Source organism: Ammodytes marinus (assembly GCF_949987685.1).
Source record: "Ammodytes marinus genome assembly, chromosome: 16".
Taxonomy (NCBI): Eukaryota; Metazoa; Chordata; class Actinopteri; order Uranoscopiformes; family Ammodytidae; genus Ammodytes; species Ammodytes marinus.
The window spans coordinates 22,456,741-22,483,908 of NC_137220.1; the positions used below are offsets into that span (position 1 = coordinate 22,456,741).

At 45.3% G+C, this 27,168-nt stretch overlaps 1 protein-coding gene across 2 annotated transcripts in view; it reads right to left on the reverse strand.

Annotated features, from left to right (window-relative positions):
* Positions 1-613: 613 nt before the first annotated feature.
* tnrc6c1 (trinucleotide repeat containing adaptor 6C1) overlaps positions 614-27,168 on the reverse strand; it is a 44,095-nt gene continuing 17,540 nt past the window's right edge. Inside the window, exons 4-20 of one of the 2 annotated variants that reach the window (XM_080043277.1) lie at positions 24,577-24,963; positions 11,762-14,269; positions 9,423-9,620; positions 9,099-9,265; positions 8,907-8,984; positions 8,192-8,422; positions 7,045-7,215; positions 6,550-6,669; positions 6,175-6,258; positions 5,720-5,954; positions 5,480-5,644; positions 4,860-5,036; positions 4,600-4,749; positions 3,459-3,677; positions 2,568-2,641; positions 2,303-2,442; positions 614-1,837 (exon numbers count right to left, since the gene is read on the reverse strand). In XM_080043277.1, coding sequence (XP_079899403.1) covers positions 1,447-1,837; positions 2,303-2,442; positions 2,568-2,641; positions 3,459-3,677; positions 4,600-4,749; positions 4,860-5,036; positions 5,480-5,644; positions 5,720-5,954; positions 6,175-6,258; positions 6,550-6,669; positions 7,045-7,215; positions 8,192-8,422; positions 8,907-8,984; positions 9,099-9,265; positions 9,423-9,620; positions 11,762-14,269; positions 24,577-24,963 — 5,495 coding nt within the window. In that variant the 3' untranslated portion in view covers positions 614-1,446. Of the gene's footprint in view, positions 1,838-2,302; positions 2,443-2,567; positions 2,642-3,458; positions 3,678-4,599; positions 4,750-4,859; positions 5,037-5,479; positions 5,645-5,719; positions 5,955-6,174; positions 6,259-6,549; positions 6,670-7,044; positions 7,219-8,191; positions 8,423-8,906; positions 8,985-9,098; positions 9,266-9,422; positions 9,621-11,761; positions 14,270-24,576; positions 24,964-27,168 lie in introns of both variants that reach the window. The other variant, XM_080043276.1, reaches the window with a different exon arrangement.

The window sequence follows — 27,168 nt, forward strand, 5'->3', positions numbered from 1 at the left end:
GAAGGGTAGTAGTGGCAGTTTAAGGGTGGGCCAGGGGGATTTGGGGGTTGGAGGCGGGGGGGGGTTAGATTTTGCTTTTGCAGTTCAATCCTTCCTTTATTATCTCCTCTCCTTTCCGTGTTAGAGGGCATGGTAGGATGCTTGGACGGTAGTAGAGTCTGTGGCTTTATATTGCACGTCACTTGAAATGGTGTTTTTGCAGGCGGAGGACAAACCAGCGTGGGGAAACATTTACGACTTGAGGTTTTTTTCATCCACAACATCAGTGAGAAGGTCCGAGACTGAGAACCAAAAAGGTGAGTTGAGGTGCATTGAAGTATTCTGTCTTTACAGTTCCATAGTAATAATAGCAGTGGTTCATTTTAGTCATCCATCACGTCTTCAACTGTACATATAACGACCCCCCCCCCCCCGCCCCAAAACTCCCCCCCCCCCCCCTCTTCCTCCAAGAAAGATTGACAAACACATATTTGAATAATATCAGTTCTTAGCATTTGTTTGCAATGCTTTTAGGAAGGAAAAAAAACTATTAAAAGAAATGGCTTGAACACGGTCGAACAGAGTTGCATCATTCCCTTTGAGCGTTGTGTGTGTGTGTGTGGGGAAAATGCACTGAAATCGTGAGCTGTGTTTTTTTTTTTTTTGCTTAATGTGAAGCCGCAGCAGCAGCATCATCATCATCATCATGAATTCTCCACTCAGGTTTCACTGGCTCAGAAATAAGGGTGTGCAAGTGTCCGTATGCTTCTTCACCGTAGTACAGAGTGAGTGAGGATAGCAGTGGCAGGAGAGAGAGATAGAGAGAGAGAGAGAGCGAGAGACAGACAGACAGAGAGAGAGAGAGAGAGAGGGGGTTAAGGCTAGAATATTAGTGCTGCTGAGAGAGTCTAGACCAGCTGAAAAGTTCAACAACCACTCTGATTGAAGGGTTTTTTTTACTTTGGGAATGATGCCTTTTTTTTTTTTTTTTTTTTTTTAATGGATCTCTGAGGTGCAGTATGATTGCCTCCAAAAAGGCAGAGAGGGATTTTTTACGCAAGTTCAAAGATGGCAGCTCGTCATTGTGTCAGTTTGACTAAAAAGGTACATGTTTCACGCGGCGGCCACTTTCTCTCAAAAGTTTAGTTCTGTAAAAAGTGATCTTCCTTTGTCCAACGAAAGACTTCTTTCCTGTGTCTCCAAAACGTAAAGAACTGAAACAGTGTGACCACAACAATCTCTCACTGGAGATTCTCACAACAACTGCAAATGAAATGTAAAAAAAAAAAAAAAAAGGAGTCGAGGAGGTTGGCGGGGGGTGAGCAGCGAGGATGTGTCCCCGCCCTCCTCTCGTTCTCTCCTTTGTTTTCTACCGCTACGTCCACACTTGATTATCTCCACAATGATTTGCAAGGTTTTTTTTTTGCTCCTGTTGGTGTGTTTGTTAAGCCTGGGCTCTTTGTTTTCTTACATGGACTCCCCACTCAGCAAGTCACCAGGCAGTAGCGTATTGATTGGTGTGGGGCTCCCCATGACGCGGCCTTCCTCACCACTGGGGGGCCCCCATAGGCTGGAATACTGCTGCACACCGCCCCACAGCATCTCCCCACGGTCCTTTGCACTGCTGCTATTGCCGCCGCCGCCATTGTTGTTGTTGTTCCAGTGCGGTGAGTGGCCGATGGGATGATGGTGGGAGCCTCCAGACCCGGAGCCACCCATCCTGGTCTGATTAGCGCCTCCGCCCGGTGAGGCCTGCCAGCTGGTCGTTCCCCCGAGCAACTGGCCCTGTGCAAAGAAGCGGGTCACTTCCTCTTCCCCGGCAAACTCCGCCAGGATGGTGGTGTTTCCCAGCACGCACCTGGATGTAGATGAGAGAAAATACATATTGATGAGAATTGGTTGAAACAAAGTCAAAGTCAATACAGCACATTTAAAACAACCTCATTTGACCAAAGTGCTGTACAAGCTTTAAACAAAAGTGTTGAAATGTCAAGCTCAACTTGTTATAAAAGCCAGTGCAAAGAGTCGGGTTTTTAGCAACAATTTAAAATTGTCAACGGACTGGGCAGTGCTTATATTTAAATGTCCTAAAAATCAACACTTTTGGAGCGTTGCGTGGCATAGTGGGTAGAACGCGCACCATATTGGCTCAGTCCTGGTCGCGGGTTCAAATCCGACCCGTGGAACTTTACTGCATGTCCTCCCCCTCTCTCTCTCCCCCCATTTCCACTCTGTCACTACCTACTTCAAACTGTCAATAAAAGGTTGAAATATATATATTTTTAAAAATCAACACTTTGAGGCCGTTTATTAAGACACGTACATGTGCAGGGACTTCTGAGCCTTGGCAGCTTCGTCCTTGGAGCTGTAGCGCACCACAGCGTTGCCTTGTGTCAGGTTGAGGTGGAATGTGATGAGGGGGCCGTGCTGCATACACAGTGTACGCAGAGTGGAACCGTCAATCTGGCACACAAAGCAGAAAAGAGTAAAGCCATTAGGTTTGCAGGTCAATTCACTTCTCTGTGGGGCTTTAAGGGCTTTAAGGGCTTACAAGCTGATAGAAATGATGTTGATTGGACATAAGTTACCTGTGGAGTGAGGTTCCTCAGAACCAGCCAGCTACTGGTCCTGGTGGAGCTGTCAGTGCTCCATGTGGTACCGGCTGTATCGGGGGAAAGACACAAATATTTAAATGGAATGGTGGAGATTTGTTAGCCTTTAAGTGTATGCTTACCAAGCTAGCCTGAAACCAAATCAGATACCAAAACTGAATGGGTGTTGTCGATGCTACAGTGATAAAGGATGCACCACCCCATTGTCAGTTGACACTTCTTCAACCACAACATCTTCTTACGTTGGTGTCAATGTTGTCGATGCTGTACCTTCAAAATCGGCCCGTGGTTTTATGCCACATCAAAGCGCGTGTGCTCATAGTGTTAACTTCACAACCATACTTCACGTGCTAACACACTATGGTTCCACACCCTGAACTTTATACAACTCAAATGACACAACAGCATACGAGATATGTTGAGGTCTGTGTCGGAACTCTTCAGTTTGTCTCCACTCATTTCTTCATTTTCATTCTTATGTCAAATATTTTGACATCATTATTACATGTCTGTGCTGCCAAATGGTCTACAAAAATGGCGATACATTTAAATCTATTACTCACTGATAACAGAAACTAATAAACCCGTTACATTATATTTTGTAAATAAGTAATATTACAGTATTGTAAGTAGTAATACACTCAGTTAAGAAGACATGCTTTTCATTGAAATTATTTCTTTGCATGAGATTTTATGTTTACCTAGGGGTTTAAAGCTATTTATTGTGATAACGAGAGATAACAGTAAAATATGCCCGTTTTCATTGTAAGATCAGTCCTTTCACTTTTGCATACGGAAGCCATTAAACAGTGGAGCATAGAGTAACTGTAATGCCCGGCTCCCTGAACAGTTGACTTTCAGACTGACCTGAGGTGTAATTGCTGCTCCAGCCTTGAGCCAGCCCCAGGGAGTTGCCTCCCCATGTGGAGGAAGGCTTGCTGCTGGTGAGGCCGGGCGGGGGGCGTGAAGGGGCCACGCTGCTGCTCCGCGGGCCCTGGGGAACCTTCCACAGCTCGTGGGACAGAGAGGCCTGGTTGTGAGAGATGGGGCCCGGAGACCAAGTAGATTTCATCTCTGACAGTTTACCTGCATGGAAGAAGAGCCAGGGAAACGTTAGCAATGAACAACAGGACAGACAGACAGCTGCTACCACACAAGGGGAGTCCTGCAGAGCTAAATGATCCCACTCAAGGGTTGTTTCAGATTTGCCCAAACTTCCAATGCCACACACAAGGAGGAGGGACATAGACTAGTTACACTAACACCACAGAGGAAATATGGGCTGCATGAGAGGCAAGGTTGACGGGGAGAGAGCTCAAATGAGGGTCATGTTTAATCAGGAGCAGTGGCTTGAATGGGCAGGAGAGATGTGGTTCTCCAGTGAGTGGTTTAGGAGGGACAGGATCAGGTTAATTTGCAGTGATTCAGACACTGAGGGGAGAACGGTGTGGATAAACCATGTACCTGCATCGTCTGTCTCCGGAGACGAGAGACTGAACGAGCTAGTGTAGGCACTGACTGGCCAATCAGAGGAGGGAGGCGGAGCCTCGCTCTGAGATGAAGTAGGAGAGGAGCCTAAGCACAGCCCATCAACACAAACAAATAGACAAACACAAACAAATAAGGAAAAAATTGCAGAGAGAAAATGGAGTAAAGGAAATATGCACTACATGATGATGAAAGTAAGCTCATCAAGAAGAGAAGAGTATTAACTGGTAAATGACAATGATAACAGAAGCAGTTAAAAGTAGGAAGATGAAAAACAGAAAAGAATAAGAAGCATGTTATCTGGAGGAGGCAGCAGCATGATACTGTGAGACTATTTAAGTGGACTTCAAATTTATTGGGCCTCAGCTAATTCACTGTATTTCTCAAATTGTGGGGGAAAAATATGTCCAAAATATATTCTTGGATTCACTGTGTTTCGCCAAGCTTCGACCCACACAGACACGTCTTACCAAGACCCATTTTCAGGCCTTTCTCTAAAACCCTTTGCCTGTGCTCTCACCTCCACTCCTGTCCCTCAGCAGGTAGCGGTTGACATCCTGGATGTTGGTGTTGATGGTGGGCCCGCTGGGGACACTGCCGGGGGTCATGTTGGGGTCGTTCTCTGGGTCAATATTCTGGAGGCCCTTCCACGGCACACCGGGGCAGAACTCTGAAAATGAAATGTTTGCAAATGTTTATTTGTTTCTGCCATGATCATGATTTAGAGCATTCATTTTCCAAATCGAAAATGTGTTTCCAAACACTTCATGTGTTCCTAACCTGGTGGCCAGTTGATATTGGTCCCATTGGCCATCTTGTCATTGCTGCTCTTGCCCTGGCCCCAGTTGTCTTGTTGGACCAGGGGGCTGGTAGGAGACTCGGAGCTGGACATCAGGTTGTACGGGCTGTATGAGTCCTCCATCTGATGGGGCTTACCATGGGGGCCCAGGTTGACACCTGGAATGAAAATAAAAAACATTGATCAAAGTGTAATTGTTGATATAAGTGAAATGAAGAACTGTTGAGGATTTCTCCCCATCAGGATAAAATCAATAATTGTTCATATTACCTTAGTGCTTAGTAGTCTAATGATATTTAAATCATAATTACATTTTAAATAACTTAGCATCTTTCTTGCATATATCATGGTGTCACCCACTTATTCAGTAGAAACTTCCTGCCGGACCCAAATCTTAAAATCTGCACCCTACAAGCTGAACAAATGTCCTAGTGTGTAAAAGGGGCTTGAGGGGAAACAGTAAATGAGATTTCATTTAGAAAAGGAGTACCTTTTTGTTGTCGTCTATTACAGAAAATGACCAGTCATCACAAACACAAAATTGGCATTACAAAGTGTTCCCTAGTGGGGACTTCATTTAAATGAGCCCCTATCTTCTTACCATGCTTGCCCAGGTGTGGCTCTAGAGGAGAGGAGTTTCCAGAGAGGCTTTCCATGGAGTTTGGATGCGTCCACTGCGACAGGCGCGATTGAGGCTGGGGGGGTTCCTTCATGGACAGCCCTCCCACCTCCATGCAGTTTACATTCATGTTTGGATTCAGTCCAGCTGAGGAGAGAGAGTCATGTCACTACACAGCCTTATGTATTAACCATTGAAAGACAGAAGGTTAAGGCCACTCACAGAGAGAGTAGGGGCTGTAGGCGTTGAGAGATGACTGCGGCTCTTTGGTCTGCAGGTCAGGGAGGCCTGGAGCCTGGGGGTGACCTGGGTAAGAGTCCAGGCTGGATTTGGCCCCAGGGTGCAGGCCGGAGTGGGAGGGAGGCGGCTGCTGCTGCTGCTTCATCAGCAGGGCCTGGGCCAGCTGACGCTGGTGTTGTTGGATCTGCTGCTGCATGTTATTGATTGTACGTGCAACCTGGGAGGACATCACAATGGAGACATGCTTAGGATCTATACAGGTGGCATGCATAGAACACTGAAATGAACATAGGTTTTTGACTGCTTTTACAATAGTTTTTTCTTCAATTGGCTTAATTTTAGGAAATATAATTATAGGTCAGTAAAGTTTGGATTTCCCCAGTGATAGATACATACTGTATCAGGAACACAATCTCAAGGTTAAGGTTCAAACTTACTTGCTGCTCTTGTTGTCGAATGGGGCCAGAAACGTTGCGTTGCGCCTGCAACATCTGCTGCTGAATTTGTAAACGCTGGTATGCCTGTGTATCAGGTATAAGCATGCTTTCAATGTCACAAGATGTTGCTGTATCCAGTAATAACAACTTAGAAATTCTCAAATGTAATACAAATGGCATGCAATAAAGTGTCTTAATCTGTACATACTAAACACACTACATGTACAGCCCAATCAAAAAAATGCTCCCAATGCATTTGGTCTTTGTACTGTAGGTTTGGTGTCACAGATATTGGCTGTCTGCGGTCCAATACAGGCAATTCTATCCGACAAGTTTTACCAAAACTGAAAGGAGAGAAGGCAAAAGGAGACTCACCAGTTGCAGCTGGTAAAGTTGGTTCAGAAGGGTCATATGTTGAGGGTTTATTGGTGAGGTTAAAAGTGCAGGATTCAGACCAATGTTTTTTGCTGCAAACTGTAAGAGCTGTGCTTGAACCTATGGGGCAAAGTATCAACACATTAAAAACCCAATTGAAATGTAAAAAAAAAAAAAAGAAGAGAGAATGTGTTTGGTTTATGCATTCCCTATGTGAACAAGAAGTCGCAGAGCACTAATCTGCCCTATTTACTGGAATATCTCAGTTCAAGGAGGTCTAAAGTGATTCATAATTAATGAGAACCCCATAGAGGGTGATGTTTTTAAAGACTGTAATATGGAGGTAAAATATTTATAATTGCATACATTAAAACACTTTGCCTACTAATGTGTTTGTGCAGTAAGTGAGGGACGAAGCTGTGTCTCTGCTTGTGCTTGTGTGTGTGTGTGTGTGTGTGTGTGTGTGTGTGTGTGTGTGTGTGTGTGTGTGTGTACCTGAGGGGAGAGAAACGGAGGCACTTGCGCACGTAGACTAGGCTGAGAGGAGCTGGGAGGCGGCACTGGCGGCTGAGGAGGCGGCGGCTGCTGCTGCTGCTGCTGCTGCTGCTGCTGCTGCATGGCCCGGGCTTGTGCTGCTCCAACACCACCAAACATTCCACTCTGCATCTGCTGGACATGGCAATGGTCAAAGGAAGGGATAGTCAGTCAACCTCTACTTCAGCCAAAACACACAGGCTTGATCCACAACAGTTTATTGAATGATCCATTTTCATGTTAATTTGCCTCGCATCTATTCCACCATAGTGATCTTCAGAAAGGTGCCAGCAGAGCCTGAAGAAGCCTTGAAATCAATCAATCGTGGCTTTTAAATGTCTTGATTATTTGATCTTAAGTTGCACCAGACAAATTCAGATGATGGGGTATCACAAAATGGCAGCGTATCATGTCTTGCAGTTGAAGAAAATATGTGATATCCAACGTGTAGAGGAGGGGGAGGTTAAAGCTGCAGTTGGTAACTTTGGAGAAAATGGCAAGAGAGAGAGAGAGATTTTTTAAGAGAGATTTTGAACCCTCACGTAACTGACGCAAGAACAACAACAGTGCCAAGATGTAAGGGACGGCCCCTCAACCAATCAGTGCGGAGAGCCAGAGCGAGGCTGTGATTGGTCAAAGAGAATGCGAGCGATGGAAATTTCACACTGCAGCATACAGAGGCAGGGGAGAACACAGTGATGAGGATTTACTCTCAGACCACTGCAGTTACTGAGAGCTGGATGGCTAGTTATTTTATACTGCAGCTTTAAATAAAGGTTTAGATTCCATTTGAATACATAGGGCAAATTTAAGATGTGTTGTTTGTTTGAGGATAGGATGCTATTCTTTGTTGAACACCAATGTAAACATTTTTGATGAAGGGTTGATTTTAGTTTTACAGAAACTTAAGAGCAGCTTGCCCTGGATAGGGTCTCTCAACTAGTCTTACAATTTACAGACTTACCGTTTGATCCAAGAATTTCCCCAGGAATACCATTCAAACAAACCATTTTAGATATTGCCTACACCGTGCATGGGGGCTAACCAGCATTACAATCCAAAACTTCTTAATGAACACTAGATAGTTTATGTGAATGAAATGCCTTACTTTATCCATGTAGGGCAAGCGGGGGTCTGCGGAGGGGTCTTTGGAGAGCAGCGGAGGCCGGGGGCAGCTCATGGGCTTGTTGATGAGCCCGTTGTTGTAGTCGTGGCCGCTCATCCCCATCCCCATCCCCATCCCCCGCTTGTCCAGCTCCGTCTTCTTCTCCAGCAGGGCGCTCATGGCCTGGTCCAGGTTCATGTTGCTGCTCTTTAGAGCCTCCTCTGCTGGATCCCTCTGGAGGACAACACAGAAAAACATTAGCATTGCACGGGAAAAAAAAGCAATCCCAAAAATGCATGGTATGAACAATGCATTGCTAAAAAAAAACCTCCCTATTGTAACCAATACAAATAATATAGTTCATTGTAAGGTTACTGGTCTCGTACATATTGCAATTAAAAGACCAATTAGAAAAGGAAACCAGAAAATATTCCCATCCGAGATGATCAAAACATTTGCAGATTCATTTTCTGGACATGACTAATATATGAATCAGCTAAATGTAGCTCTTTTTTTTTTTAACGGCGGTCCAAATGAATACAGTGGACAAAGGCAACCATTAAGAATAATCTTTGGAAAAACATTAATAATTTTTTTCGTGAGTATTAAAGATACAGGCGTGCATTTGCTGTCTGTCAAAGTTATTTTCTGACATGTCACAATGTTATTTCCTAGAATTGACTGCCGGCAATGTGAGCGCAGTTTCACTTCAACTCACAGGGAAGCCCATGTCCGTCAGCTGTTTGATGAGACGATTCATAATCCAGGCGTCCTCTTGCTTCACCGGGACCTTTATCTGGAAGAGATGGAGACAGAGAGTGGTTACTATTACCATACTAACTTTTAAAAATATATTTTCATAGTAAAATATTAATGAAGGGACTAATCTGTATGTATGTCTGCTTCACACCTTCTGCGGGCCCTTTTTAGATGCATTGCCCCAGGAGTTACAGGAGGAGTTGCTCTCCTGGGAGGCAGTGTTGTTCCACATGTCTCCCTCCTCAGCGTCCCACTGACCCCCTGACATGTTCATCTCTTCACCTCCACCTCCCCATCCTTCTTGCATAGGCTTGGGGGCTGCAAAACACACCAAAAGGAGATGATGTCATTGTCAAGCAAGAATACGTGACATGTTACACGTTACATAAAAGTAATCTGAAAACACTGCATTAAACTGCCACTAGGGGTCAGTGTGGATTCCTGGGTAAAATCGTGGAGGACCAAGCTAGATTACCAGGTTTGCAAGATGCAGATGTCATGGCGGGGTTGCCCCTTCCGTAGCCGTCCGGGTTGTTGTCTCCCCAGCCCCCACTGTTCCCGGTATGTTTGCCCCAGGCAGACGTCCCATTGTCCAGGCTGACCGGAGGAGGTGCCGGTTCCCCCCAAGAGTTATCGGGTTTAGTGTGGGAGCTAGGTATCTCTCCCCCCCATCCTGTAGGACAAACAAAAAGAAAAAAGGACATGTCAATAAAAGTGCACTGCAAAAATACTATCATCTCAAATAAGTCAATAATACCTGCAGCCTCTTGTCTCATGTACCTACATTGTTTTTGGGGATGGGGGTTCTCATTCGATGGACGATTGATTATTATTAAAGTACTCCTTTCCAAATTAGGTATTTCTTTTCTAGAAATATCAGAGGCACTGACAAATAGAGCTGTTTGAAATTAGCTGCATTTTCACATGCTATTTTACAGTCCAACCCGATGGTATATTTACTTATGGTTACTGTTTTTTTTATTTATGAACATTGAATTACTTTAATAATTGTACAGCTTTAATTGCATTGCGCATATAACAAATAGACCTACAAAAACATACCACTTGCGTTTTCCTTTTTTTTTTTTTGCCTCAAGCCCAACTAAGCATTTGGTTAAAACGATCCCTGTGTTCATCCTTCTGTTTTGGAGTGTGAAGTGACACTCTTGGAGGTAGGCAGATAACTGAGCATGGTTTAGCAGGTTGGGGAGACAGAGGGAGAAGATGCCCATTTAATACTTGGCACGAAGCTGTCTGTCTTGGCATGAGAGAGACAGTCCTGTCTCTGGGCCTGTGGCAGTGCCAGGATCAGCTTAGCTCTTTCCACAGGGAAAGGTCAAGTCCTAGAGGCTGCTCCAGAATTACAGTTAACATTTAACCTTCAGGTATGACTGGCTAAGGCGCTACACTGATCTATATATGGCATACTGGGACAACCAATTGTACTCATCTTTCCCTTACTTTCTGCCCTCATGTATAACTAGTAGTTAGGTGTTGTACCTCTTTGTTTAAACCCTCTAAAAAAGGTCAACAGGCCATCATACCAGCAAAAGGGGCCACTATCAGGTGTTACGAGGAAGCAAATTAATCCAACGTGGAGTCAGCAGCATGCAAAGTCAAGTGAGTGACAGCAGGGGGCATCTGCCCAGCTCCTCGGGACTTGCTCCAGCTACTCCATTCAACTACTGACAGATGGCGGCTCCCATATAATCACACACTTCCGATCCGTCTCAAACAGTTTGTGGTGAAACGCTATTTGCACAAGGCACTTTGTAAACAGCATTCTTGTGCTTCCTTTGGGTACCCATGAGAGGTTGCCAGGGTTACCCACACAGACGTGTCCGGTGTTGTGAAATGTGAGGAGCGGGACTGCCACTGCACAACTCAATTGGATAGTCGATTAGATGTAAATCCAGAGAGGGGCTAAACTAGGTCAAGATTTTACCTTTAAGTGGATCAACAGATTGGAGCTTACCAGTGCACAGTGCTAACCACCAAGCCAGCTTTCATGTATGACACCTCTACTTTGAATGGTTAAAAAGAAAATCACAATATGACATTTAAACACGAAGATAAAATAGCATTTACCTTGAGCTGCAGTTTGAATGTCTGCAATCAAATTCCATTAAAATCTAAATTGGACTATGACAACATATACTGCCCGGCCCCAGAAAAAGTCACACTCAAATATTTAATTTCAAACACCTTTAGCTTTGACTATGGCACAGATTCGCCGTGGCATCTTTTTGTTAAGCTTTATTTGGCACATAAGGTGACTGAACCTAGACCTGGCCAACTGAAGCAACCCTTGGTCATACTGTACACTGCCACACAGGCTTGTACAGTAGGCACTAGGTATAATGGGAGCGTCACTTAATTTGCCTCTCTTCTTACACTGATGTACCCATCACTCTAGAACACGGTCAATCTGAGCTCATCAGACCACACAACCCTTTTCCATTGTTCCAGAGTCCAACCTTTATGCTCCCTAGCTAATTGAAGTCTTCTTTTGTGATTCACCTTACTGGTAAGTGGTCTTCTTAAGTCTACACGGATGTTTAGTCCCAATCCCTTGAGTTCTCTTTGCATTGCGAGTGAGGAAATGCCCGTACATTCACTAATAAACATAGCCGTGTGTTCTACTGTTGTTATTTTTACAATTTAACCATTAAAACCAGGTGGTGACTTTTTTTTGGCATGGCAGTGTAGTTTATCGTTATATACTGTAACCCAATGATTGATAATTGCTTAAACAGGACTGTTTTGGGCTATGTGGCACTATTACACACTATTCAAATCATTATCTTTTCTTACCTTTAGCTATCAGGGGTCCCCTGTTGTGAGATTGTCCAGACTGGTGGTGTTGGACAACAGGATCCATGGGCCCACTGGGGGGCCCTGGGTTTTGAGAGTTCTGGGTGTGGTTCTGTAAAGGTGCAGGCGGCCCATGATAGGGGTGATTGTGAGAGGGAGGGTGGTTGTTGTTAGGGCCTGGGGGATTATTGCCTCCAGGTGGGACTTTACCCTGGGATGTTCCTGGATTGTTCTTGTCCCACAGGTTGACTTGCTTGCTGTAGGTACCGGGATCACCCCAAGCTGAGGTCCCATCATCTATCTCCATTTTACGTCGGATTGAAGGTGGGGAAGGCTCTTCCCAGCCTGTAGGCTCAGCTGTGGACTCCTGCTTACTGCCACTCCAGCCTCCAGGCTGCTTTACTGGGGCTGAGCCACTCCAAGAGCCAATGTTCCCTCCTCCACTACCACCACTACTACTGGGCCCATCTTGAGGTTTGCCCCCCCACCCTTGTGGAGGGCCACTGGGACGCTGGCAAACTTGCTCTCCCCAGCCTCCATTTCCTCCAGGTCTAGGTTTTTCAGGTCCTGAAGAAGACCAGCCTCGAGGGTTTTCCTTCCAACCTCCTCCTTCTCCCTCCCATCCAGAGGTGGCAGGACTCTTTTTGCTCTCTTCTGGTTCTCTCCAGTCCCCTGCATTATTGCTCCCTCCACTATTGCCCCAGTTCTGGGATGCTTTGGGTTGCTCTCCCCAGCCCTGGGATGTTGTTTTGGTGTGAGAATCATCCCACCCAGTTGACTTCTCTTCTCCCCAGGACTGACCCCCATTCTTGGGTAAAGTGGTGGTAGGGCCTCCTGTTGGAGGGTTGCCCCAGCCACTAGGGCCAGCTGGAGGCTTAATGTTGTTTGGTTGCTCAACCCAACCAGAGCTAGGCTGGTTGGTGGCAGCTATGCTTCCACCCCAACCTGAAGCTCCCTGAGAACCAGGCACATCATTTTTTCTCCCAGGGTCAGTCCTCTGAGAGGGGCCCATGTTAGTGTTGGAGGGCCCCTGCGCATCGCTGGGAGTGCTTGGGCCGGAGCCCCATGATTCAGTGCTAACAGCATTCTTGCGTTTACTCTTCTCCATGTCCCAGGAGGTGTGCTGGCGAACAGGGGTCTGTCCCCAGCCAGTGTTACACAACACCCTGGGGTCCAGATCCTGTGCAGGCAGAGGAGGAGGAGCCTGATTATCTCTTGATGAGCTGTCTCTTTGCTGGGGATGTCCTTCCATGCTGTCACTGCTCCCTTCACTGGCACCAGCTGTGTTCACAGCTCTGTTCCAAGGACTAGCCTGTTGATCCTGGGGAGGAGAGCTAGGAGCATTCCAGCCTCCCTGTGCCTCTTCAGTGTGCTGCTTCCCCCAGCCTCCACCAGACTGGTCCCCCCATCCACTAGATTTATCTGCTCCACCTCCTCCGTGGCCCCAGCCAGAGTCCCAGCCAGGGGCATCCTTAGATGAAGGTGCCTTTGAGTCAACACTGTTACCCCAAACTGGGCTACCATCTTCTCCGTTGACCTGTGGGCCCCCTGGTGGGGGTGGGCCCATGGAACCCAAGCCTACAGGTGCAGTACCCCAGCCAGGCAAACTGCGGATGGGGCTGGGGGGTTCCTGCTTGTTAGTGTGATTTGGTCCATCAGTTTTAAGGTTCTGAGGTTCTGAACTGAAAGACACATTCGTGGACGGGGAGGAGTGTGGCTCTGACGTATCAGATGCCATCATGCTACCCCAGTTGCTGCCAATCCCCGATGAGTTGCTGTTAGTGTTGGCTCCGGTACAGGTGCTGGTCTGCGCTGGTGGGGGGCCAGGTGGATTACAGAGGTTTGGTGTGGGTTGAGGAGGTGAAATGGTGTTGGCTCCCCCTGAGCTGCCTCCCCCTGTGCCACCTGCTTCATGCCCCAGTGCAGGCCAGGCAGAAGGGTTGGCATTAGGGTTTAGGTTCAAGTTAAAGTTGGTGGTGGAGGATGATGAAGAGCCCCACCCCCTGCTGCCTCCTGCCCCCACTGGGCTGTCACTCTTCCCTTCAATCCCCACTGAGGACTGAGGGGGGGGATGGGAGGGTCCAGGCCCAGAGCCCCAGCTGCGATTAGCTGCAACCTGGCTAGAAAGCATGCTGGTTCCAGTATGATTGGCAGGGCTGGGCCCACTGTTGGCCTTGTTGCTAAGGTGGTTGGCAGGGAAGTGGCCTGTCTGGCTATTAGCCCCCGTGGCCATACTCAAAGTACTACAACAACTACTACTACTAGTACTACTGCTGCTGCTGGTCAGGCGACCAGGGTCAGTGTCCAAAGGGCATCCTTCTGGAGGGGCCTGGCTCTGGCTGAGTGTGATAGAAGGCCAAGCCTCTGAATCCTTCTGGTCAATTATCAGTTGATCCCAGCCACTGAGACTGGTAGAAGATACAGCACTTGTGGTACTCCTGTTGGCTGGCAGGTGTCCCCAGAGGGGATTCTCATACTGGGCTCCCTGGCCACTCTGTGTGGGCAGTTCTGTATGTGAGGGAAAAACACAAAAGGACATAAGCATGATCAATTGGATGAATAGAGGCACAAGTTATTTACGTCATCACACCCACATAGGAAGGTTGAAATACCATGGTAACATACATGTCTACTTGTGCGAAAGGAATGCTTTATTAATATAAAAAATAAATACCACCCACACATTATATGCAAACACTGAGTGGATACTACTTTTATGATTTATGCCTAGGAAGCTTTAAATGCGGAAATAAATGCAACTTTTACAACTCCATTTGAACAATTCAAATGTATAGTCACTCACATTTTTTTTTACACGCTTCCAAATAGACCTTGACTCAGATACGGACCAATGCCCTCCATGATGTAAGCTTAAAGAGTATATTGCTGTATCTGAAAACTAGTTATTGTTTAAAAAAATATATATATATATATTTTATTTATCAATGTAGTGGGAACTTAGACATGAATGAAGCTATTCAAGAGTCTTCAAAGTACATATTATTCATAGTCTGAAGGGCCTTGCGTGTAGTCAACCTCCTGCTCAGGTTTTACAAAAATATTTAATCTCGTGAAATGTTTTCAAACCAAAAATGTAAATATAACCTTTAGACTTCACTGCAGTTGCAGGCAACACCACTGATACTATTGACAGTTGCAAAAAAACACTTTATTGTGGGCAATAAGCTAAATAGGGTCAGAAAATAACAAATTGGAAATTACAACATGCAACTACGTCATCAAACCACAATGGCTGACACAAACAGTTGCAGGGGCCATGCAGCGGAGTCACCCTTAACTACTGACCTCCTAACCACTGCAGTTTATGACCTCTGTTTGACACCAAACATAAATACTCAGCACTGGCCCTCGGCAGCCTATATCTTGACCAACACGTCAGCCTCTGTTTGTATGTACAACTGCACTGACAAAGTATTCTGCTTTGGTTTATTTTCTCTTAGATCCCAATGGAGTGAGTGACGCGATCTCCATGGAGTTCCAGTGTGCATAGGGGTCGTGTTAGTTTGAACTGTTCCCAGTTGCAGATCATGATTGCTGCAATAATCAATCCGCTGCCACCTCATCGCCTCATTTCTGCTGTCCCTCGTTCTGCATCAGCTTGTTGTTTAATGTGCCTTCACATAGGCCTAGACTGACAGTGTAACAACTACAGGAGGGAAATGACTGCGTGTGTGCACTACCCCCTGTTTGCAAGCTTACTTCAATGCTTGAAAGTACAGGAGAGAGAGGAGGCAGTGAACGAGTAGGGGGGAGACAGGGCAGTGTGTTTCTGACACACACACACACACACACACACACACAGCGCTGTCCTTCTGTAGCGTCACTGTGCTGAGAAGTGCAGGACCGCCATTTTCTCAGTCCTGAACCACAGCCAAAAAGACTCCGTCTGTATCTCTCCACCGTTGCTGCTTTAATAGCATGCATGTCTCACTCACAATAACAAACACAAACCATTAGAACTCAACACTGCATGCCCAGAGTCCACTGTCGCTGCAGCTTTAATGTCTAGAAAAGTGCTCCTCCGCACCGTGCAAACACACACACCATCAAAACAACAACACAGAAGAAGCAGGGAAGAGAGGGAAGAAAAGGGTGACTGAAAATAGAAAGCAGGGGACGTGTGAAACATAGTAGTGAAATACCTGTGGAGAGATGCCTCCCAACCATCCTGCAAAGAGCTAGGTTGTGTGTGTCGCAGCCACCATCCTTGTTTCAATATGTCTGCGCGGCTCGCCAAGCTACTGAAGCTCGTTTCTGAAATTGTGCCAAGAAGTTGCACAGCTCTTGCGCGGCATGAGACAACCTCCCTCCCTCCCTCCCCACCACCCTTCCTTCCTCACCCCTCATGCTCGGTCCCTCCCACCACAACACTGCCTTGGCTGGGTCTCTCCTCTTCTATCTATTGCCTCCCTCTGGCTTTATTTATATCATGCTCTATTCCTATCCCGACGGAGGATATTCTCACTCTCTGGAAAAGCACTGTACGGTTGTGTGGCGGCTGGTTGGGGGAGGGGAGCGTTGGGGAGAGTATTGGCAGTGGAAAGGGGGTCAGTAGTTAAACAGCTGAGTGAAATAAGCCTGGATACTTCCATTATGCACTCACGAGACATGAGGTAAAACAAAACAAAAAAGGGGGAGACTCTTCTTCTAATTTCCCTCCTTTGTTGACGTCTTTCAACCTTTCCAAACTGTCACTAAATATTTAGCCAAGAACACTTCATTGCAATTAGCAATACCACCCACAATGGAAAAGCTTCTTGAAAAGCAGTGGCAAGAGAGAGCAAGAGAAATGCCCACAAAATCCTGCTACACCACTGGTTTCTGAAATGCCATTTTGTCACACTTGTGCTTGTTTATGTCTTGTAACAAGCATTTGTACACAGACAGAAGAACAATCATACTTCATGAGTTTGCTTTGTGATCACAGGGCAAGGACATGATACGAGCAAGCTGTGCATGATAAGAGGCCGGTGATCTGGTTCATACCATGGCCCTGGAGCTACAAGGTTGCTTAGAGAGACAACAGAGGAAAATAATGAGACGGCAGAGGCTGGGAGCTCTGCAGAAGAAGAAAAAAAAGTGCAGCAAGCAGTCCCCTGGATCAAAGCTGGTATTGTTTACAAATGATGTCGGCGCCCACGTAACAACACAACAAGTCAATGTTTGGTAGAGAACAGAGTGTCTTTATGGTTACGCTTCAGCCCACTCTGCCTCTCCACTGCGAGGACCTAACATGTGGTGAGGTCATGCCGTGCCACTGCATTGCCACTTGCTCTTTTGTGTGATAACGTACACACAGTGTAGATACTGCATTTTTTTTACTGTGTGTGGATGCATGCACACTTGCAAACAGAAGCAAACACACAAAACTTCGGTGCTCGGATTAAAAGGCATTCCATGCTTTGTTTCAGCCTCCTTGCCTTTTCCCTTTAACATAACCAGTGCACTTGTGTATGACATGTGGGTGCAGTAAGGTGTGCATGCGTGTTAGAGGGCCAAATATAAGGAAAACAACTAGAGGAATCACAAGGACTGAACACAGATGGAGAGGACAGAAAGTGAAGGGCATGGGTGGATGGATGAAGGAGGAAGTAATCTAGGAGGGCTGAGTGGGTCTCAGCTGGACTGATCCTGGCCTAATGAAGTCCCTGAGGGGGCAGAGAGACGGGATGGTATAGAGCTGACAATGCACACTGCCAGCCAGATGAAGCATCCTCTCTGACAGACATGGACACATGAATATGCACCTCACAGGAATGTGCTAACACACTGTTTAACCACCACAATCGCCACCAAAGATTGCTGCTGGTTGTTGTTTTTGATTTAACATTAAAATACATTGATTTTAATTGGACTGATGAAAAATTATTTGGAATGTATTGTTGATAATTGATAGGGGAGAGTGGCCTAAGTTGTGCAACTTTTTACTCAAAGTAACTTTAAAGTGAGGCCTTGACAGTAAAGTCTCCAACTCAAATATGTACATATATTTCGGGGTGTTGTGCATCCCTGGCAATAAAAACTTTGGATCTGGAATAAACTGTTGAAGAAATATAGCTTTCGGAAAAAAAGTTGTCTTGTGGCACAACTGTGTGTGGTGTAAGTTGTGCCACAAGAGAGAATACCATGGGGTAAATTGTGCCATTGATATATATCTCATAAACTGTAATGCAAGACAAATCCATTAGACAATCACTTATTTAAGGTTTATTTAAAGTAAATATTTTACAGAGATTGAAGGTCAATTTTCTTAAACAAGGCCTAGCAGATGTAGGTGGTTTTACCTGCTAAGCTCACACTGACAAAGTCACCATCATCATCTTTCTGGCCATCTGAACTCTCATCAGTGGTGTCGTTAAGTGGAATGGAGATGTCTGTCTCTTCTGAGCTACTGTAGACAATCACTTTCTTTTGGTGACCAGCGTATACAGCCATGGCAATGGCACAACTCTCAGAAATGTACTTTGCACTAGCTGCTCCGCCTTTGTAGAACCAACTGTCACCTGGCATATGCGATTCCCCCTCCATTTCTGCCTTTAAATCAAGGTTCAAAACCCATCTGTACACCCTGGTTTTTCCTCTTCTTACCTTTGCACTACTATCTTTGTTTATATGTGGATGTCTGGGCTTTATGTCTTTTATTTTGGTTATTGTTATTTTACCTACTGAATGCACTATATAAAGCACTTTGGACAGTGCAAACTGTTATAAATGTGCTTTTATAAATACATTTTACTTACTTACTTACTTACTTACTTATAACTCACCTAGGCCCTTTGGCACAAATCACCCCATCCCCAGAATTTTGGATAATAAGCATGATGCAGCAGTTTAGGGCTGACATTGTGATAACTGTATAGACTCAAAGTGAAGCATACTAAAGCACTAAAACATATGTCAAATGCTTTCAAACTTGTCTATCATTGTTCAGACACAGTAATCAAAAAACCTTGATCATGGAAATTATACTTTGAAAGGCAAAAAACTGTTTTTTTTTTTAGCTTAAATGTGCTTAAATCTTATTCCATGTTTCTCCCTTCTTTACAGGATAAGTTAAATGGATGGCTCTTCTTAAATAGGTGGTCACATTTCCAATTTCTTCTACGGTTTTCCAGAAACAAGGGGTGGCACAACTTCCCCACCGGCACAACTTAGGCAACTCTCCCCTATCTGAAATAAATCTTTATGGATCGCGTTCTTTGCATCTGCTTTGCTGTTAATCAGTGTTTCCCCTAGAATTTTTTTTAGGCCCGGTGGTAAGAGCTGATAAAGAGTATGCGTGCCGCGTGCGTACCAAATTTCTAGAAGAAATTGACCAAAACGAACCCCATTTGGGATGAGCCTCTTTTGACAGCCTGTTAAAAATAAGGGCATAGGGTTATGCTTTCACATTCAGTACGTTTGTACATGTGGTGTTTCTCACAGGATTTTTAGATCCTGCTGGGTGAGAATGGACATTCTAGGGGGGTCTGGGGGCATCCCCCTGCAGAAGAAAACCTTATCCTTTTTAAAGTTAAATGCATCAATCTGGTGCACTTTGAGAGGCGAAATCTGATTAATTCTGTGCTCTGTAAACAACATATGCCCTGCCTATAACTATTTTCTGTAATAATTTGGAGACACAAGCCACGTAAACTATTGAAGAAAAACACATGGATTTCAATAAAAAAACAATAAACACTAAGATCTAATATAGACAGGTCCTGTTTAGACTCATTTCTGGAATAATCTGAATCACCTCACCTTGAAGCTAGCCTATTGAAAAATGTTCTTTATTTTTTTTTAATGCAAATAGCCTTGTTGAAAATAAATGAATTAACATAGGCTACACATCATGATTAGCCTATCAACATGTGTGCTACATAAGGCAAATTCCCTATTCCGACCATTATATTTCATCTAGCCTATTTCTCAATTTAAAACATACAAATAAAGTAGCATTGAAAATACAAAAACATAAAGCTTGTAGGCCTACAATAGCCTGCTGTTTTCAAGATAACTTGACAGTTAAAACAATAAATAAATTAATATGTCCCTTGAAAATAAATGAATGCTTTTCTGAGAATGTCAAAGGCAGTAGCAGTGTGGCACTTCGGTAAACTTACTGAAACGAGTGCATGCCGTTTTTTTCAGCGCTGTCTCAGCTGTTGATACAGATTGGTTGTGTTGCCACGGCGACGTAGCGATTTTAACTTTCTAAACTTTGCGCAGCACTTTTTCCTGTTCAACGTCCCTGTTACTGAGTCCTTAGTATCTCCATAGAGCAGGCGCTGGTTTTATTTTCGCCACTAGTTCAACGTTTGCTTGCTAGTCATGCTCCTGCTCATTGTCTTCCGTGTTTTAACAAGTGCGCACCCGCACCGAATACACACGCGCATCGCGCCGCGCGCAGACACACATACACACACGCAGACACACAGATCAGCTGATGGGATGATCAGACGAGAGGTTGTAAAGACAGGCGCACACGAGGGGTAGACCGACAGCGCCGCGCAGACGCTCGCATATTATTATTACGGAATCAATGAAAAATTGATAATCATTTTTTTTTTTTTATTATTATTTTTTTTTAAAGTTAGGCTGCTGTTGGCCTGGCGGGGGGTCCCGTTGGCCTGGCGGCCCCGCCAGGCCTGTACAATGGTAGGGGAAACACTGTGTTAATACTATCTCCACATTATCTCAGGGACAAAACATGTATTTAAAAAAATAATAAGTTCACATCTAAGACATCTCTCTCGGCTCTCGTGTTTGTCTGTGAGTATCCTCTTTCTCTACTCCCGCTGAAAGGATAAACCAGGTCAAGGGCTTTCTCCAGCACGTCAAGCCTTAAAATAGATTGGTCGCTCACACCTCCTCTCTACATGAAAGGGCCCTGGGATGTGGATTGTTACTGGGGGGAGAGAGGGCTATAATAATGGCGAGATTGAAGGACATACATATAGGGGCACTTTACACGGTGAAAACGTGACAGTTTTCCCGTTTTTGGTTTAAAAAAAAAAAACCCCGTTCAGACACAGTTCATCTGACATCTTCACTCGTACACATGTTTTCAGAGGAAACGGGACAAAATCGCTGTAGTAGCAGTGTAGCAGCCATGCCAAGCCAATAGTCAGCGGTGACTTAGCCAAGTAGATAGCTCTTCCGGTACAATTTGATGCATACAACCTTACTGTAACCGAAAAGTAATGCCATTAACGTTCATAAAGCGGTTGGTGTAAGCTTGGGGTTACAAGTATTGTAAATTACAAGCTTTCTGTCCTCTTATTTTTTATTTTTTTAACCTTTTATTTATACAGGTAAATCCCATTGAGTCCGAAGACTCTTTTGCAAGGGAGACCTGTTCCCATTTACACGTTACCATTCACACACACATTCATACACCGATAGCAGGCTAACTATCGACATTCACACGAGGCAAGGTGGGTGAAGTGTCTTGCCCAAGGACACAACAACTATGACACAGGTGGCAGGGCGAGGATCGAACCTCCAACCCTTTGATAATTTCACCGCATTGAACTCGTGAAAACAGAAGACATGCTTATAGTGAAGGGGCTTTGTGAGCGGCTACTTTCCTGTTAGGCGTACTTCAAAATAAAAGTCGACTCACGTTTGTCCAGTGAAATGCTGTTAATGTTTAGCCAGTGAAATGCTTTTACTGTGAAGCCGTAGCCTTAATGCTCCTTTTGTTGAACAGTAACTTAACCGCTGCGCGCAGAACTATGGATAGTGTTTTTTTAATGTAGAGAGCCGTGTCCCTGGCATATAGAAGCTACACACGTTTATTTTGCAAGAAAAACCGGCAGAGCACAAATCTTTCCCCAGAAAAAGTGTTGGGTGGTCTCAATAATTTACTAATCGCTTAGACTAAATTGGCGAGTGTTATATTTGAGCCCTGCACGACACTCTCCTCTGAACACAGTGATGGTGCCGCGAAGACACCTTTCATGTTATGTTGTCTTCTAACTTTATAACTCGCATGTGGGTATTTTGACAGCAAATGTTATAGACTACGCATATGTGAAGTGGAGCCGGGACGTCAGCGTTACCAGGGAAAATGGTTTCGGTGTTTACAAGAAACCAAAACCGTTGTGTTTTCCAAAAAATCCTCCCTGGGAGTAGATCTCAAAAACTTGCGGTTTCATGCTTGCGTTTGCTGTTTTCATGTAAATTATATAGTGCAACCGCGAGAATATTTCCGCGTTTGCACCGTTTCGTGTTGTCGTGTTGTGTGCAGCATGACTAATCCTGGCTAGCCCGGGGCAAAATGAGCGAATGTATGATGATGTGGTGTTTGTATTGCGGAGGTGGAGGATGTGAATGCATGGCAGAGAGAGAGAGAGCAGCATGGGCACACAGAGCAAGCCAGACAAGATCCAGCGCTGAACAGTTGTGGTTAACAGAGTCCTGATGTTTAATCACATCACAAGACGTCCCAGTCCTCTTTGAGGGGATTCCCAAGGCTCTTTCACAGCATCATCAGCGGACTTTAAAGAGCACATCAAGTCGAGCATTGCATACCCTGTCTCCGTTTCTCTACTAGACGAGCTATTAGCAATTTAGCTGCACTGTTTTCACTAGACGAGGCACGTTTACATTAAGATGTTTTTTATTGTTGGTGTTGGCCCCTGTTGTGCTTTAAGCAAGTACAGTGCCTGCTGGTTAGATAACACCTTGATCATTACTTTATGGTCTTTAACTAGGGGATATCAGACAAATGAAAAGGGGAGTTGCTATAAATCTTGAGTGCTACAGCCGAGAAATTAAAAAGGACTACAATTAACGGTCAAATTAAACATGTCCGGGCCTGCTTAGTGCATTATTGCCCACAGAGAGGCTAATAAAAGGCACTTCATTTGAGAGAACTGTGTGCTTAAAAAAGGGATTTCGCTGTGTAATGTATTCAATGAGGATAAGTGTAACGTTCATTGACTGTCACTATTTATCTGAATTCTGGTTCATTTACCTTGGTCAGTTAAACACCCCTATAGCTGTTAGTGCTGCTTTCCTTTACAGCGGAATAAGACTATTCGAGTCCAAGTTGAGCAGGGAAACATGATGCTAAGACCGCAGAGTGAGATAATGTTTGTGTTTACATACGGACACACAGACCACGTTTATCAGCCCTACTTTTAAAGAGAGCAGACATGTGACCGGGTAATGAAAGACGGGCTAAGGCCGGGGGGGGGGGGGGGGGGGGGGGCGGCGGATGGAGGGAGCAGAGGAGGGAGAGGAGAAGGAATGAATGCAGCTAGTGTGCTTCTACTGTCAACGTTTGGCAAGAAGTGAAAGCAGGCAGGAGGGCGACAATCAGCAGACAAGAAGACTGCAGGGACGCCGTTACCGAGGCGGGTTTACCTGTGTGGCGCTCTGCACCTTTGTTAAAATGACACAAGGTGTGCAAGAACCTTTTGCCGTGCACCTTTGACTTGCTTTGAATGTTAATGTTCAGTATGCAGTATTTAAAAAGAGACATACACAAAACAAACCTCCCACTGTGACTCGACTTCTATCAGTCTTTCATATCTGGAGGGTCCTCCTGCTCGTCTGTCCTAATGTAAGCAGCCAGTTCAAAGACAAGTCACAGAGAGCAGAAATCAGTGCAGAGCGAGGCCTGCCAGCGCGGGGCGGGGAGACGCAGCAGCTTTTACCGTAAGCCATGAGTCACTTCAGCCCACAACACTGGACCTCTGCCATGTTCGCTCTCTCGTTCTCTCTCTTCTTTCTCTTTCTCTGTCTCTCTCTATAAGCGCCAGGGCCAGCCCACTGAGGCGGCCAGCCAACGAGCTCGCTCCGTTTAATGGCTCCTCCCTCCAAAAAAAAAAAAGACAGGAAATACTGTAGGGCTGGTCAGCAGTGCGAAATGAAGAACAGCAGAAGGATGACAAGAGGGACAGGATAAACATCTGGTTGCCATGGAGACGGGACTTGCATTCAGACAGCAGCATCAAAGGGGGTTGGATGATGCCCAGACACACACTTATGGTAAAAATGAGTTTGTCTTTTCCAGACAATGAAAACTTCCCTTAGAAAGATTTGTCAGCATCGTCTTCAAAGAGCAGACGGCACTTTTATTAATAACGAGTAGACCTCCACTGCTTGAAGACACATGAGAAACTGGTGTACTGTGACATGCAGAGCCTCAGGAAGGAGAAACACACACACACACACACACACACACACACACACACACACACACACACACACACACACACACACACACACACACACACACACACACACACACACACACACACACACACACACACACACACACACACACACACACACACAGCTGTGTTTACTCCCCATCCCCTACCCCTGTATTCCTCCATCCATCCCCATTTCAAATACCCAGCCAGGGCAGAGGCAAATAAACAACAGTTAGCAATAACTTTGATGCGAGTGCTTTTGCGATGTCTACGACCACTCTCTCATAAATAAAAATTCAAACCATACAGCCACTGTCTCTCAAGAGGCCGCAGTGCCAGTTTACACAAAACACATCCACTTCTTACATACTCGACAAATATAAAGGGAGAATGTATTCCCAGCTTCAAACTACCCTATCTCCAACTGAATTCCACTCACTCTAGGTGAAAGTCAAGTTACATGACTAGTACTTCATGGCAGGTCATGGATATTGCCAGATACATTGAAAGTCACACACAACAACCTTCAACTCTCTCAGCGTGTTAAAGAAACATTCAAAAGGTCCCTGCAATCAAAATGAATTGCATTCCCCCTTTTATTAATATCTAGGAAGTATGAGATAGATAGTGACTGTGTGGGCTGACCTGTGTGTGGGCTGGCTATGGAGGAAGAGGAGCAGGAGGGAGAGGACTGTATGGCTAGTGCTGCTGCAGGTTCAGTAGTGGCAGCAGGAGGACGTGCCCCCGTGTTGGTGAGCGTCAGGGTCCCAGAGGAGGGCAGAGGCTGGCCCCTCTTCAACAGCTGCTTGTGCTCCTGCTGGCGGAAGCGCGGGGGCACCTCTCTCGGTGGGTATCGCTGCTGCTGCTGCTGGAGCAGAGTGTGGGGGGGCTGCTGCGGTGCTGTCTGGAGGGGTGCTCCGGAGGGGGCGCGCTTGCCATTGCCACTGCTGGGGGTCGGAGGAGGGATGGCACCGGGGTTGACGGGGGGAAGAGGAGGAGGAGGGGCGGGGTCGAGCTTGGCAGAGTCTGGCACTGTGGGGAGAGGGAGGGGGACAGGTAAAGGTAAAAGGAGCATTAGCCAAAGCACTAGTGTCAAAACAATGATGGACCAGTTGATGACTAGTAAATCAAATCGTCCAAAAACACATCGCTCCCCCCAAAAAGGTGAGTTAATGCCCTATAGCAGATATAACCAGTCTCTGTCACTTTATAGATCAATAGTCACTTTTGGAAGACGACCATCATGTTAAAAGGTGCACGAGGAACCTTCTTAATATGACTGAAACGGTCTCATTTGTCCTCTGATGATCATGAATTACATGTAACAGCAAAGGAGACCATCAGTGCAAAGAATGCTATTTTTGTATAGTTATTCTTAATGCCTTTGTCATGGGTAGGGCCGCCCATAAGGGGTAGAAAGTGGGAAAGCTTTCTAGGGCCCAGCCACCAGGGGGGGCCCAGAAAAAAAACATTTATTTTTTCTTTGCAGATGAACTAACTTAGCCAACCTTTATTATGAACGCTATATTCGCAAGAGAACTTTCTATAATAAAAGAAAACATTAGGTGAAAGTCAAGTTACATGACTAGTACTTCATGGCAGGTCATGGATATTGCCATATACATTGAAAGTCACACACAACAACCTTCAACTCTCTCAGCGTGTTAAAGAAACATTCAAAAGGTCCCTGCAATCAAAATGAATTGCATTCCCCTTTTATTAATATCTAGGAAGTATGAGATAGATAGTGACTGTGTGGGCTGACCTGTGTGTGGGCTGGCTATGGAGGAAGAGGAGCAGGAGGGAGAGGACTGTATGGCTAGTGCTGCTGCAGGTTTGATATTGTTACTTGGGTAAAATATATCAAATTTTATATTGAAAAACTAAAAATATCATGGGTCGTTTTTCCCCCCTCAAAACTGTTGCATGCAGCAGGTCAACCAAACAAGCGTTAGCTATGTATTGATGATGAGCAAGCTAACCTAGCAAGCTCAGTGATGCCAGGACCTGGACACAAATCAAGGTACCAGAAAAGAAAGGAAAAAAAAGAGGGAACTTTCAAGGGCTTTAGACCCCCGGAAAATTCCTTAATATATCAGTATTTCTGCCAGCAGAAGTGGATTTTCAATTCGGAGCAACTGCGATATTTCATCAAGTTTTGAGGTGTCTTTGTGAGGGTGTTCTGCAAATTATTATGTATATTTGATCTATTAATTACTAAGAAAATTAGAAAATTACATATTTAGCCTTTAAACGAAGGTGGCAGATGGTTGTTATACTGATGCGGAAACCTTCTGGTAGCAGTGCTATCATGGTAGACCCCCCCTACAGCATTGGTGTGTCTAAAAGCTTACATTACAGTAAATGTTACAGTAAATGTGCCAAAAAGCAGGTACAGAGATCTTGCAAGGGCAAAAAATGTCCACTCGCGCGCTACACACGCTCTCGCATCATCAGTATCTCTGCCCACTATTATTTCAGTAGCCCACCCTAACCTAACTGGCTAGAACCGGCCCTGTGTACAGGTATGTGTTTATGTAGGAATAAGCGCATCATGCACATTGATACAAGTTCAGTATGAGTAAAGGGGGCCCAATGACTGGACCTTCTCAGGGGCCCAGTCATTTGTCTGTTCAGGCCTGGTCATGGGTACTCACTCACCCAGGAACTACAGCTGGTGTAGTAAAAACACTACCTCTTTTGTCCAAAGGGGGTGCAAGACTCAACACAAGCTGAAAGTTCCTCGGAGCACCTTTAAGTTCAGAAAGTCAAAATCAGGCGAGATGTCCATAAACGCACCATATTGGCTGGATCTCCTGGCTTTGTGAAGCTTGACTCAGTGGCTGATTTTTGGAGACTCAGAGGACTGAAATAATGTCTGAGTGGTTCTGTAATAAACCTTCAGTTTTAAAGAAAAAAAGCCAAGACACACAACTCTCACACAGTCGCTGCTGGTCACAGATTAGAAGTGATAAGGAGGTCAAGTACGTACCAGATAATTGACTTAGATCCAACTATTGCATTACTGTCTGTAACGGGGTTAGTACTGTAAAGAGTGCTCAGCCCCATCAACTACTCGTGCAGCTGCTGAAGCAAAGTGGCTCATGTCCCACTAGCTTTAGTTACCCGTGGCAACAGAGTGTGATTATCCCTCTCACTCTCACTCACACAGACACAGACTAACCTTGGCCCCTGCAGCCATTTCCTATGGTCTGTGTTTGACTAGGAGTCAATTAA